This window comes from Vanessa cardui, chromosome 18 (genome assembly GCF_905220365.1).
Source record: "Vanessa cardui chromosome 18, ilVanCard2.1, whole genome shotgun sequence".
Lineage (NCBI taxonomy): Eukaryota > Metazoa > Arthropoda > Insecta > Lepidoptera > Nymphalidae > Vanessa > Vanessa cardui.
In genome coordinates, this window is record NC_061140.1 from 6521299 (window position 1) to 6537092 (window position 15794).

Consider the following 15794-nt stretch of genomic DNA (forward strand, 5'->3'; position numbering starts at 1 on the left):
TGAGTATGCATTAAAATAGAATAAACAATTATTTATTTTATACACAAAAACACAGGATGACCTTCATTAAAATTCATCATGGTTATTTTAGATCAGTAATGAAGACACTCTTTAAATAGATATATAATATACTAGTAGTTGCCCCTGGCTTCGCTCACGTTTATTTTGTTGGTTTTCATATGTTTGTCAAAAAAAGTAGACTTTGTCCTTTTTTGGAGTTTATGTTTGCTTCAATTAAATCTCATGAAATTCGGTTCAGCGGTTTGGTCGTGAAAAAGACGGACAGACAGACAGATTTACTTTCATAATATTAATATAGAAATATAGATTTATATTGAACTTGCTTGTAATTGAACGATATCACTAATGTCAATATATAAGTTTACTTTACTATCGAAGTACTGGGCAGCCTAAGTCCAAATCTAAGAATACAAAAAAAAAAACGTTTAGCTATTGTACAAAATGAAAATAAACTGGTCTGCGCTTAAAAGCAAACTGAACGAAAAACGAGACCACACTATACTGGAAGCCTAATTCCACATTTAATTAGACATAATGTGTTTATTTTTTACTCTAGAATGGAATATTACTTTGTACCAAATTTTGATGTGTCATTTCTGATAAGTGTGAGATTGATTTTGTTAGTATAAAGTAAAGTAAAGAAAAAAGTAAAGTAACAGCCTGTATTTCCCACTGCTGAGATAAGGCCTCCTCTTCCATTAAGGAGAGGGTTTGGAATTTATTCCACCACGCTGTTCCAATGCGGGTTGGTGGGATGCACATGTGGCAGAATTTCGAAATTAGACACATGCAGGTTTCCTCAAGATGTTTTCCTTCACCGCCGAGCACGAGATGAATTATAAACACAAATTCAGCACATACATATTGTGGTGCTTGCCTGGGTTTGAACCCACAGTCATCGGTTAAGATGCACGCGTTCTAACCACTGGGCCATCTCAGCTCCATTTAGTATAAGATTAATGAACTATGGAGGCAGGATTCCTTTATTGTAATGTATACTTAGTAGCGTTTGTTATTAGCTGTATTTCAGCATACTTAGGTATAATGAAAAAGGTGACGTCATTCAACGGTTCCATTTGTTTGATTTTGAGGTACCGTAAATATGAATTTACGTCCATACTCGGTCATCTATGAGCAGAGATTACTCAGTGATTGAAACATCTGCATCTTAAGAGATAATTGTGGGTTCAAAGCCAACCAGTAAATTTTCATGTCTTTATAATTCGTTTCATGCTCGATAGTGAAGGAAAACGTTATATTTGTGTGTTGTATTATAGCATAGGAAACCTGCAGGTGACAGATGATATGGATTGGATGGGCCAATTAATTACTTTTACAATTACATAAATATGAAGAATGTTTGAACACACTGGCCAGTCAATTTAAAAGAAAAAAAATTATTAAAAAAAGGTAATTGAAATGAGGTTAAATAAAATAATACATCTCGTTGCACTTGGTTTCAAACATTTCTGTTCCGAAACCACGCATATGAGTAACCGGAGTTATAGTGTGTATCAATCCAAAAATAAAGAAAAAAATGCAATGTAGTACATACTTAAAACCATCGTATTATCGTAACTTAAAGACATGAAACGCTACTGATATCAATGTTCTCCATAAAAATGGTTATAAAATGTTACAGCTCGTGAATAACTACATACGTAAAATGTATGCACGTACATTTGTTTCAAATACATTTCAAGAACAGGTTTATTAATGCTTAAAAAATCGTTTCCTTTGCTACATACCTTTATAAAATAAAGCAAAATAACAATCGACCTGAATTTATTAAATAAAAGAGATTTTTATTTTTTAAATCTTAATTTCGTATTATTTCATAATTTTTTTTAATTTTTATAATTGTTTGTTTAAAAGTAGGCATTTCAGAATTTATTTATTTTTAGAATATTTGTAAAAGAGAAAATAAAGAAAGAAAGTTGATTGCTGTTTCATTTTAGGGTCACTGAATTAATATTTATTAAAAGGCATTTTTAAAAGTCGACGGTTCACTTTCGATAAACGCGATAGGTACTTTAACATTATGCAGTTGTATAAACACTCACACATGTTTGTTCTTTACTCGACTAGACGTTCGAAACAATGTTGGTTGATGCGTAACTCAAGGTGCTCAGATAATAAGCCATTTATTAAAAGAGTCGTCGAGTATGGTAAGACCCTGTATCGTAGCAACCGAGATGCGAGCGGCTCGCTCGACTCGTCGCTCTCCCATATCGCGATTGCATTTACAACCTGACATTAACAACTCTGGTTTTTGGAAACGACTGTCGGAAAGCAACGGATTAAATAGTCACTATCGGTCGCCTGCGCCGCATGCTAACCGTATTGCTGTGCGTGGTTCAAATAACAAACAGTGCCTCCACTTTTACTAACTCTCACTTTTAGTGTCGCTTAATATGACTGCCAGCACCGTCGATATCTGTAGCACAAATGATCTCACGAAGTCTAATATACGGCTCACAGATAAAATCGAAAAGGAAACCTGGAGAAAGAAATCGAAATATCTTTTGAAACAGATTAAGTATTTATTCCGTGAGACGACCGTCGAGCCATGCTTGTTTGTTTACATGCTATGTACCGGCCTGTCGTCGCTTGCCGTCCAGAACATGCATTTGGAAAAATCTTGCCGCGTAAATTTCCAATTCGGTGACGAAATATGTGATCGTATAAGGGATAGGAATACCACCGGACTTGAAGTGGAGCTGAATCAGGTACAGTCGCTCGTCGCTAAAGTGGTGGCCTGGAAGTTTCCTCTTCAGACGAGCATACCGGCTGTGATGGTGCTTTTTATTGGCGCGTGGAGTGATAAGACGAAGAAAAGAAAGATATGTATTTTAGTACCGTTCCTAGGTGAAATTATAGCGAATATTGGTTTACTTTTCGCTACGTATTATTTTTATGAACTATCATTAACTGCGAATGCCTTGATAGAGGCATTACCAGCCGCGTTTAGTGGTAGTTATATTATTATATTTATGGGTATGTATAGTTTTATGTCGGACAGGACTACAGTTGAAAATAGAACGTTTCGCTTAGGACTTGTGACGATATGTGTTAGTTTAGGAACACCCACGGGAACGGCTCTGAGTGGAATATTATTACGCACGCTCGGATATTACGGCGTGTTCTCTGTGTTAATTTGTTTGTATACAGTAACGTTTATATATGGAATGTTACGGTTGGAAGACGTTCTACCGCCGGATGAAGACAAAACGTCCGTTCAAGGTGAAAAACAGAATCATTTGAAAAAAGTGTTCAAAGAAGTATTTGGAATGGTGGCTAAGACTGTCTTAGTGGCAATTAGACCACGTGCGTTTGGTATGAGGAAGCAGATACTCTCAGTAATCATTCTGTACATTCTAATGGTCGGACCGCTCTATGGTGAGTAAACATTTATAATTTTATATATTCGTATCTATTTAGAAATAGTCGCTGGATGGTCTAAGTTACAGAAATATGATGAGCGTGAAAGACACAAGTGATTTACTGTTTTTAACGTTTCGTTTTGGTTATTTGAGATGAAAGAGAACACGTACTGACAATATTATCATATTATGACGTAAGTGGGTAATGTACGCGAGCCGGTCAGAGACCTTTCTGTGATTAGTTCAAAGGCTGGATTAAATGCACATACAACTGTAGTCTTGAAAATATAAACAATTTAGATAAAAATCTTTAAGAATACGGTTAAGATCGTAATTAACGTTCCTTATCGTCAAATATATAAAAAAAAAAATGTTAAATGAAGACAATATAAACTTAATTGATTGTGAACCATTTTGTTTTTCATAGAACTTGTAACTCATTAATGTCTGTAGAATAATCTAATATGTATGACTGCATTTAGGTCGTTCCACTCAAACGATTGAGGTAAACTACTATTTTAACACGCAACAGCATTTCCTAGTGTTTCCATGTTTAGTAATCAAAAAATCCACCGATTTGAACGGAGAACAGGGAATGAACACAATGAAAGAAATAACAAATCAACGGTAAAAAATTAAAAGAACATAAATTATACAATTATATTATAAATATTTAAATTTATTCTACAGATTAAAAATAAATACTCAAATAAAATAATTATTGAAAGAAATTATAAAACAACATTAAAAAATTAAACAATTATATTATAATTATTTAAATTTGATAAACGGTGATTATTCTATTTTTGAATAGACAATATTTAAATAATTGTAAATTAAATAGAATATAAAATTATCATATTCATGACGACTAAACGTTTCAAGGTATTGTTGTATCGTGCATTACTTTTATCATTTTAATGATTTCTTTTTATTTAGCTTTGCCAGAAACCTTGAATCATAATGCGAATCGTTATTACGATTGTATACATTAAATCGAGTTGCATTCATGTATAGTACGACACAACTTAGATGTAGCATCGGCAATTTCGTAAAACCGATAATCTATAGCGCGATAAGGAGCTATTTCTATTGGTCGTGTAAATCCGCAACCATTGGTTTTTACGAATTTTGACAATGCTACATCTAAGTTGTGTCGTATTATACATTTAAATTAAATCATTTTTTTAAAACAATCGACTCTGAATACTGAATGAATATCTTTATAATACAAGTTCAGTTGAACTAACATGTCTTATCTGTGAGTTAATTTCTTTTGGAATAATTAATATCCAATGTTATCCAAATCGGTTCAATGACCTTAGATATTTAACGTGACATGGAATTTTGTTTTATGTTTTGTACGCAGGGCCTTAGTCAACTAATATTATTCTCCGATAAAGTACATCCAAGGGTCAATTAAACCTGCGACCTTCGAATCGCGAGCGGCCCTTCTACCGTTCGACTACTAAAGTGTTGAGGTTTATAATTGACTAAAAAAAACGCGCAATTTATTTTATCGTATGTCGTATACGTATCAAATATTTTTATAAAGTATAAATCGTAAAGTTTGATAAAGCATCTGACCCATGCTCGTAATAATTGGTTTAAATTCAGCGAATTTTATGCATTTTAGTTTTTATCACAACTACCGGTAGATTTTGTGTAAATATTTAATTTTACATACGTTCTTAATTTTATATATACAATTTGATTTTATTTGTCTAACAGAACATAATCTTCTCCTCATCGATTTCGGGTATTCTAAACGGAGATCAGCTAGCTCTGCAGATATTAAAGGGCTTAACTCACTCTAATCATTCAATGGGAAGGCAATCATCATCAGACCAGAAATAGTTCCCATGCACGGAGTTTTTATATTGGACAGTCCACAGAACACGTCCTTATAGGTTATCTATCTAGCAAGGAGGTAATCATATGAATTATGTACAAATAAACATGGATTTGAATTAATTCGCTAATTCAATATAGATTAAAGTCTTCTTCAACCGACTTCAAACAGGAGGAGGTTATCGTCTGTTTTTTATAATACTCACAAGAATATTTTGCTATAGATTGATAGATGGGATTATGAAGTTAGGGGGAATTTGTATGAAACCATAAAAATGAAATAACATATTAATATTTACCCACAAATCATTCACATTAAACTTGAAAGATGATATAGAACTAATAAATGGAAGAATGCGGCTAACAATAACGGTCAAACCATTAACTTTGCTCACATGACAATAAAAACAAAGCCACGCCAACAATTGAACGTTGCAAGTGATGACTGACAAAAAAAACCTCCAAGTACCCACCACGATTCAAAACAAGCGATGTTCTGCTAACAATTTTCATTAGTGTTTATGTGCGAAAAGGTTTTGATTTTTGTTAAGATACGTTTACAAAACACAGTTATTCAATTATGCGTTACATTCTTAGTCGAATTCAAAATTTATTTTGTCAACGAAAAATGTAATAACATTAGCGAGTAACACAAAATTTTTGGTACTATGTATTATATATAATATTATGTTTCCCTTTTCATGACGTTGAACTATATAATTATATATTGTATATTATTTTTAGGTTAACAATGAATACAATTATTTATGAATTAAAAATTGTCGCCCGCGACTTCGCCTGGGTTTTAGTTTGGTTGTTATCTGTTAAGCAAAAAAGTAGCCTATGTATTCCTTGGAGTTCAGATTTACTCCATACCAAATTTTATCAAATTCGGTTCAGCGGTTTCGTAATGAAAGAGCGAAAGACAAAAAGAGTTACTTTCACATTAATAATATTAACTTAAGGATTATATATTATTTAAATAAGATTAGAAAAAATATCCTTTCACAAGAATGAATTTACAATTTCTTTAAATTTTCTTTCACTATGGATACAGCTGTATATTTTTATATAATAGTGTAGCAGTATAACAATAAATAAGAATGTATACATATACAATGTGTACCAAATTGATTTATCTTAATGTTTGAGTAGGTTAACCTAATACGGTAGGTCAGCAACATACATTTATTATTATAACTTATCAGTAAATATTAGTGGGTATTCTATTTGAATGTATTTTAATGTCTTGACAAAATCTAAGCGTCATTATGAACTAAAAACTGGATTTTTAAATTGCTTAGACTATATTAAAAGTCAACGATTGTATTTTTTTTATCGAAAGTAGATATGATAGAATATATCATTAGCTATAACTGAATTATGACATTATACTTAGTGATAGGGCTTTGTGACCAGGCCGTCTTTATAAGTACCTCCGATTCATTGGATATTCTAGAGGAAAACAACAATGTTGTGTAATGTTGTGTTCCAATTTTAAAAATGTCTGGATCAGTGTAACTATAGGCGCAAGGGATATTACTTATAAATTCTCTATGATGGTGACGCATTAGTGATGGTTTAAATTTCTAACGGCGCTCACGTTAATGAGTGGTGGTGTTGCATACCATCAGGAGGCTGATTTATAAATCCGACATGAAATTGACAAAGTTTTGTAATTATTTACGTTGGCAATAAAAATATAAGAAATTTAATTTTATTATTGATATTTGTTTTGAGTAAACAAATATCTGTTGCAAATATATTACAACTGTATCAATGGAAAGGCACCATTATAAAACTTAAAGCGATAGTAGTTCGTATAACCCTTCGTTACATTCGAGGCAATCAAGGCATGTTGCTTAATAAATGCCAACCAGATCGTACTTGGTCATATTGCAACCAATTAGCTAGTAATAACGTGAATCTGTTGATAGATTTGACCAATCAAACCGGTCCTGCAATGTCTAAAACGTATTAAATACTAAATATAAAGATGGCTCAAAATTAAAACCGAAATAAAGTTTATTCAAACGCATTCGTCACGTTTATATTACTCCTACAAAATCGATCACAACCATACCTGAGAAACGTACTAAAAGTGGGTTAACATAAAGTGCCCTTACGTGTCAAATACCTATTGTCTTTTGTATTAAGGGCGTCCAAATTATAAACGATTAAAATAGAACCTAGTCAAGAAATTGGGTCTTTAAATGTACAAATACGAACAGAAGGAACAAATCGTTTATTCATATGGGTCCGTCTAGGTGGGTATCCCTCACTTATTGCTTAGTCTATCGTAAGATAGCACTACTTAGAAAGGCCAGTGATTTTTTTTTATAATATAGATTGGCGTTTGACCATATGGGCCACCTGATGGTAAGTGGTCACCATCACCAATAGACAATGACGCTGTAAGAAATATTTATTCCTTACATCTTCAATGTGCCACCAACCTTGGGATATAAGATGTTATGTCCCTTGTGCCTGTAGTTACACTGGCTCACTCACCCTTGAAACCGGAACACAACAATACTGAGTACTGTTGTTTGGCGGTAGAATAACTGATGAGTGGGTCGTACCTACCCAGACGGGCTTGCACAAAGCCCTACCACCAAGTGATCCCCGAGATATTTCATAGAAAGTCAATCCGTCTACTCGTCCTTACAGATATTTTAAATGCGAAAGTACTTCCATCTGTAACGGTAACGCTCAACTAAAGAATTATATTTTTATCAAATTGGGTATGGAGCAAACTTAAACCAGATCGATATAGGCTTTTATATCGAAAGCTGACCACCACTAAATCACTCAAAAACTGGCGGGCGTAAACTAGTTATACTTATATATAAAAAAAAATATCAGCAACGATAGAATTGAGAGCTATATGTCGTCTTCTAGCTTAAATGCATTGTGAGATCGTATACTAAGAGATATATGAAAGAGGTGTTTGTTACGCACACTCCAAAAATTATATTCTATTCTAATTGAACTGCTCATCTCAGGCAAATGGTACAGACGTCTAAGTTTACTAGAACAATGCCTAGATAACTCAAAAGTGTCTCATCTTCTTTGAGTTTTCCAACCATTTTACAAGTATATCACTATTTTAGAAGACTCACAAGAGTCAGTTGATATGTACTAATCATTATTCAACATAATTTTATAAAGTACTTACGTGAGTGTGAGGTTTGTGACTGTTTCAACTTAACATAAGTTATATTAATATAGCTTATTAAATAACACTTTGAAACTTTTAGTGGTTTTCGTGTAATATATCATATATTATGTTCATATAATAAAACAGGGAATGAAGACTAAGCTTGTAAGAAAATTAATTTATTAGTACCATTGTTTATATAAATCTACCCCAAGTGTCAAAAAAATTTGAACAAGAAATCCAATTTTACAATTTAAAGAATAAAATATATAGTAGACTAGCTGTGTGCTGTAGTCCCGTCAAAATCGGTCCAGCCGTTCTAGAAATCAGGCGGAACGAACAGACAGACAACAAAACCTTATTTTGGCATATTATGTACCGTGTATACATATATATTGAGTAAAAAGGGCTATTTTAATATTACAAACAGACACTACAATTTTGTTATATGTATAGATATTGTAGTAGGTAATTCAAATTTGCCCATTATCCTAAACTCAACATACACCGTTTATAATTTTACATTCTTACGAATAATATAATACATTGTCAGGGCACTGTTTCTTAACTGAAGACCGTGGAAAATTGAAGAAGCGCAGCTGAATAATAATAATAATAATAAATAAATATTAAATATGAGACAACATCACATACATTACTCTGATCCTAATGTAAGTAGCTGACGCACTTGTGTTATGGAAATCAGAAGTAACGACGGTACCACAAACACCCAGACCCAAGACAACATAGAAAACTAATGGTAATCTACATCGACTCGGCCGGGAATCGAACCCGGAACCTCAGAGTGGCGTACCCATGAAAACCGATGTACACACCACTCGACCACGGAGGTCGTCAATGAATATCACCGAAGTACGAAATTTTTATTTAAAATATAAAATAATTTACTAATAATTTGAATTTAGAAATTATAATATACATTCACACACTAATTTTGATATTACAGCTTCAATATATCACTTCCAATATGCCATGTATTTACTATAAAGTTTGTTGAAAAAATAAATATATTTTTCAATCTAAATTTTTCGTAAACCGAAAACTTTTTAAAATTTTTACTTAATCAAAGTAAACTTGTAATGCCCATTTCCGAGAAGCACTTCGTCGACGGCGATTTGCCTTCAAATTTCATATAAATTTTGTACTTTGTGAACGTCTTAGAACTTCGCAAGACTTTCACAAATCTAGTTTATAAAATATAAAACCAATGTATTAAGTCGCTTACATTTACATATTAGGTATATAAGTTTATTCATAATAATATGTTAATATTATATTTGCTAATAATCGAGTTCTACTGACCAGATTATTACCTTCATCCATATTTATAGAACTATTTAGTTACGTGTAATAGTATCATTTTATGTATGTTCGAGCATGATAAATAAATATAAATATTGGACAACACATACATTACTAAAGTTATTAATTTCAAGAGTCTCGTGAACAAGACATTCGTAGATAATGTCGAAATATCGAGCTCCACCGATAAAAATAAAAAATATGGTGAATTTCACGAAATGAATAACTTTAGTAATAAAAAAGACCATGTTAATTTAAAAACACATACATTACTCCGATCCCAATGTAAGTACTTAAAGCACTTGTGTTATGAAAAATCAGAAGAAACGACGTTACCACAAACAACAAGACAAAATACATATATAAAACTAATGAACGTTTTATAAATAGACTCGGCCGGGAATCGAACTCGGGACCTTGGAGTGGAATGTACATACTACTTGACTACGGAGGTTGCCAAATTTTTATTGATTATTATATAATGAGGATCACATCCTCTTGAAAGATTTCTATTACAATGGCTATTCTTATCAGAATGACACTAGATTGCCTAAATATATGAAGAAATACAAACTCTTTATTGCATCACACTCTTAGTCCAGTGGAACGGCATTCATAGAAGTTCGGAGAAAGATTAGGCGCAACACAGTTGACATAACGTGCTTTCTCAGGTAATGGAGTGTACTGGATATTTCTTAACAAATAATCCAATAATAGTTTTGTATAATGAATAACATTATGATGATCATTTGGTTCTAGGTCTCCGAAATGAAATCGATTTATAGGGTTCATGTTATGATATAAATAAATATCAAGAAACATAAAAAACCAATAAATGAGTCCTCGAGTCTCTATATTAGACTATTATTGTGTATAATTAACCGGACGTATTTGAGTAACGAGGTGTTAGTCGATTGTGTAATAAGCTTTTTCATTAAATAAACGCGAAATTCCGAAGAGTTACTAACAGACATACTTTTGCATTACGCGGCATAGACAGTCGCTGGGTTCATCAACACAAAAGTACAATTATTATTTCTTTGTAGTAATGGGAGGATAGTAGGATGCTTAGAGATGACTACAAAGACAGTGAAAAAGTTACCTAGTGGTAGGGATTCTGTATACGTCAACTGGGTAGGTACAGCAAAACAAGGATTTTTGTGTTCTGGTTTGAAGGTTGACTAAGCTATTCGTAATACAGGAACAAGGGATATGATATTATAGATTTGTGCCACATTGGCGATGTGAGGATTGGTTATATTTGTTGGTGGTGGTGACCAATACCACCAGGTGGCAATTTTTTCTGTTTTCTTTCCAATAACGCTTTCAAATAGTATGTCATCAGACTTAAAGTACCCAAATATTTTAGTATTTAGAAAAAATAATAATAATTACCCTTAATAAATATTTATAAAGGGACCCGGCGTTTGCTTATAAATTGTTATCAATGCAAACATTTGTTAACATTGTATGTCGATTTAGACAAATGATATGTTAACATAAGATATTTGACTGTTGTCTTCTTTATATTTACATACATATAATTAATGATTTACACTTCTCAAGCGCACGTTAAATACACTAAATTAAATAATTATCATGACAAAATTACTTATTCCTTGCAACACTATTCCCGGACGCGTTTGTCTGTCTGTATGTTCGCAATAAACTCTAAAACTACTGAACAAATTTTCATGAGGTTTTCACTAATAGACAGAGGGATACATAAGAAAGGTTCAGTTATATCATTTATTCAGGTATTTTTTAAATAATTTGGAATAGAACGACAATATATATAAATAAAATGTAAAAATATAAAGAAAAACTTACGTCCACCCGTGCGAAGCCAGGATGGGAAGCTAGTCTTAATATAAACTAAGCATAATTTAAGGCTAAAAATCGAAATTAAATGCGACGTTGGAATATTATTAATACCAAAGATTACTTAGTTGGTCTTCTACAAATTTCCTGTGTAGGTAGCACGTAATCATCAATTATATTGCAACTACAAAGGAATCGTATTAGCTCCGAATCTTCTTAAAGGCTCTTCCTTTGGAAGTTTGGAAGCATTTTTTATCTCATTGGGAAAACGCGTTACACTTTTCTCCCACATGGAAGTGGGGTGCGGAATCTACGTGGGACTCAGTGTTGCCCTGGACGTAAAGTGCACCCCGGTAATTCGGAATACATATTAAGAACCAGCGTTACCCTCTCTGCCTCTTCAGCGGACGTCACGGGATCCCTTTGGCATACTATCGTGACGTAACAGTGAAATGCCTCACTAGCTCACCACTAATCACATGCTTTCAGAAAATTTTGTACACGCAAATGTGTAATACATTTTTACCAGGATTAAAACTAACAGCCATATTCCGTCACAGCCAGTTATTTTTTATTTAGCAACCATTTGTATTGTCAGTTAGAAGGTTGAGTGAAACAATAGCAACGTTTAAGTTGATCAAGAGCATAAACATTCTATGCATATAGGAAGTACATAGAATGTTTGAAATTTCTTAGGCTGTGGTTAAATACATTAAACGCAAGTTAACGCAAATTTATTAATAACTAGCGACACGCCAAAAATGTGTTTATCAACTATATTGTTATACGCCACATTGTTTTTATCAACTACTTAATATTGTAATAATGTTATACATATAATAAACCTTCCTCTAGAATCAATCTATCTATTAAAAAAAACTGAATCAAAAACCGTTGAGTAATTCTAAAGATCTAAACATATACAGATACAGACAGCGATAAACGACTTTGTTTTATACTATTAATTCAAGAAAATGATACGATATATATGTCATTTATAAACTATATGATCCCAGGAATAATGTAGTTTACTCATCAAAATATTACGTATATCAAAATATTTTTGGACTTGAATCATTAGTTCTGCGGGTTACCCCAACTTTACATATAGCCAAACCAATTTTTCTTCCTGTAATATTTATGAATATTATAGGAAAATAAATAACAATTAGGAATGTAATATAAAAATACAATTATGAAAGTATAGTACGACACAACTTAGATGTAGCATCGGCAAAATTCGTAACACCGATCACATCCGAATTGAGTACACTATCCCAAATTATCAATATTTATTTCTCATGCGAATATGATCTTTACACAAACGTAATAACTTGTAATATCATATTCGTCAATTTGACACGTCGATTAACGTGTACTTTCTTTCTCTGACACGAGAATATATAGCGTCCAATTGGGCGATAGGGAGCTATTTCTATTGGTCAAGTAAATCGGCACTAATCGGTTTTATTTTAATTTCATTGCATTTTCCGATGCTACATCTAATTTGTGTCGTACTATAATATAATAATTATGATTTTTCGAATGTCAAATATATGTCAATATAAATATCTGTTTTCAGCTAGACGCTTGTTAAACAAAGTTGACCAGTGAGGATATATCTATTACTTTAAATATGCATATTTTTTAAAGAATTAGATCTACAGCATCATACATTATCAGTTAGTATTTTTATAGGTCTTAAATAGATAACAATTATCTTTTTTATTGAAGCAAGCACACAATAGTATTTGATAGTCGCTTATGTATGCGTACACTTTGATTAGAGGTGAAATTATTCGTAAATTATACCAACTTTTACTCTCGTCATATGATGAGAAATTCATATCATAATGATTTTGTCAATTTACATAAAGAACTTATTTACAGAGATTTGTGAAATCTAAATACGATACACGAGTTCTTTTATTACTTTATAATCTGTTTTCTTTCTAATATTTCGTTTCAAAATATATTAGGTTTCAGTTGCTGCTTACCTTTATAGAATTCTTCATTTCAAAAATGAATTAGATTATGATTTGTTACAATTGAATTTTTAAATATTTACAATTATTTAGAGTTATATGTGAAAGTAGCTCTGTCTGTCTGTCGATCTATTGCTGTCGCGCCAAACAACTAAACCGAATTTGATTATTTTTTAAGTTTGTTTAAAAACAAGCTTGAACTCCAAAGGTCATAGGACAATATAAGACAATTTTGTTATGCCACATACCTGACGATTGACGAACCTCTAAAACGTAAAACTCTAGTGTTTGGTTGGGTTTTCCACCAAGGAACTATTATTGTGAATGTTAATATTTATGTAAAATAAATAAATAAATATGAGACATCATCACATCCATTACTCTGATCCCAATATAACTAGCTAAAGCACTTGTGTTATCGAAAATCTGAAGTAACGACGATACCACAAACACCCAGACCAAAGGCAACATACATATAAAACTAATGATAATCTACATTGACTCGGTCGGGGATCGAACCCAGGACCTCGGAGTGGCGTACCCATGTAAACCGGTGTGCACACCACTCGACCACGGAGGTCGTATGTAAGTAATAAATATAATTAATAATGTTAACAATATAAATTATTATTGTCAGAATTGTAGTCAAAAAGAAAACGACCTCCAATTACCAAATCCGACAGATTTGATATTGACTGGCTTCCCTGGTAAGTCATCAAAACCAGCTGCTAGAAAAACTATATAGTACACTTCAGAATAGTTTCCTGGGTCGTAAGTCTTATTACAACGCAACTCCATAGAATTGAAAATTAAGCGAAAACCATATATGTAAATACTGATAGGAAGACCATTACTAATGCAATAAAATGACCATTAAAAATGCATATTTATATATATGTGCTTAATTTGTGGTTATAATTCATCTCGTGCTCGGCGGCGAAGGAAAACATCGTGAGGAAACCTACATGTGACTAATTTCATCGAAATTCTGCCACATGTGCATTTGACCAACCCGCATTGGAACAGCGTGGTGGAATATGTTCCAAACCCTCTCCTCTTCTATAGAGGAGGCCTTATCCCAGCAGTGGGAATTTTTCAGGCTGTTACTTTACTTTACTTTTTCATTTACCTACTATCCTATTATTTCTAAATATGGTATAATAATCTTGCGCGTTGCTCAATGGGTAATTTAAGAACCTGCAAATCCCAAGGTGTTCTAAATCCATTGCTACTGCACCTAAGCTCTTTCTCGGTTTATGAGAGTAGGAGTTTGTGCAATTGTGCTTGCGAGCATACATACATCTGCACTACAATGGAGCGCCAATTATCTCTGGCACAGTTGGCTAGCCCCTAAAATTAGCTATTGTGGTGAGAATTAATTAAGAATAACTAACTTGATGTGGCAAAGTGGCTTCCAATTTTTTTTAATTGACTTTTAAGTCAAGGTAATAATTATTATCATTGTTTAAAATAAAATATTTTAATCGTAAGGTAATATTATAAGCCTATTAGGTATATATTTATATTGAGAGCACAAGGCCTTTATTAAAAAAAATGCTGTAACTTATTTAATAAAAATATAATTACTCCATTAAAATTACAATTTAATCGTTTTCAATTAGCTTGTTAAATGTCCACAAAGAAATAATTTTCATATTCAAAGCGTCATTTTAATTAGTAATCATTAATTTTAATTTGAAAGCCATGAAAAACGCAATTTAAATGAAATGTAATAATTAAAATACAGAATATTTTTCAAATAAATAATGACGTATTTCTGTTAGAGATATTTTAATGAATCTCAAATTGGGAACAGATATAGTACTTATTGGATTAATAATAATTTGGCAGAGTAGTTTTCACATCTAAAAAGGTTTTATAGTAATATAAAACCTCGTTAGATATAAAGAAAATTATCTTTTTTTGTGTCAAATTAATACTTTAATATTTATGAAGTTTTTATTAATATTATTTACTTATGTATTCCTAATAGAAACGTCGACTCGATATTGTAACATTATGTTGGCGAAGATTTTAAAATAAAAATATTACGTTTATTTTATTTCACTAATAAAATTAATGACATAGAAACTTCATGCTGAACTTATATTAAATATTGTATTAATTTCGTTTTAAATTTAATTCTAATGTTTTTTCTCCGTCAAAACTTTATGTCAAATGATTAGTGTATTTGTCCAGTCATGGCCAACTGACCTGGTATATGAATACAACCGAAAACCAGTACGACAA

At 32.1% G+C, this 15794-nt stretch overlaps 1 protein-coding gene across 1 annotated transcript in view; it reads left to right on the top strand.

Annotated features, from left to right (window-relative positions):
• Positions 1 to 2175: 2175 nt before the first annotated feature.
• LOC124537249 overlaps positions 2176 to 15794 on the top strand; it is a 29189-nt gene continuing 15570 nt past the window's right edge. Inside the window, exon 1 of the mRNA XM_047114022.1 lies at positions 2176 to 3420. Within this exon, the coding sequence (XP_046969978.1) occupies positions 2436 to 3420 (985 nt within the window). The 5' untranslated portion in view covers positions 2176 to 2435. The remainder of the gene's footprint in view (positions 3421 to 15794) is intronic.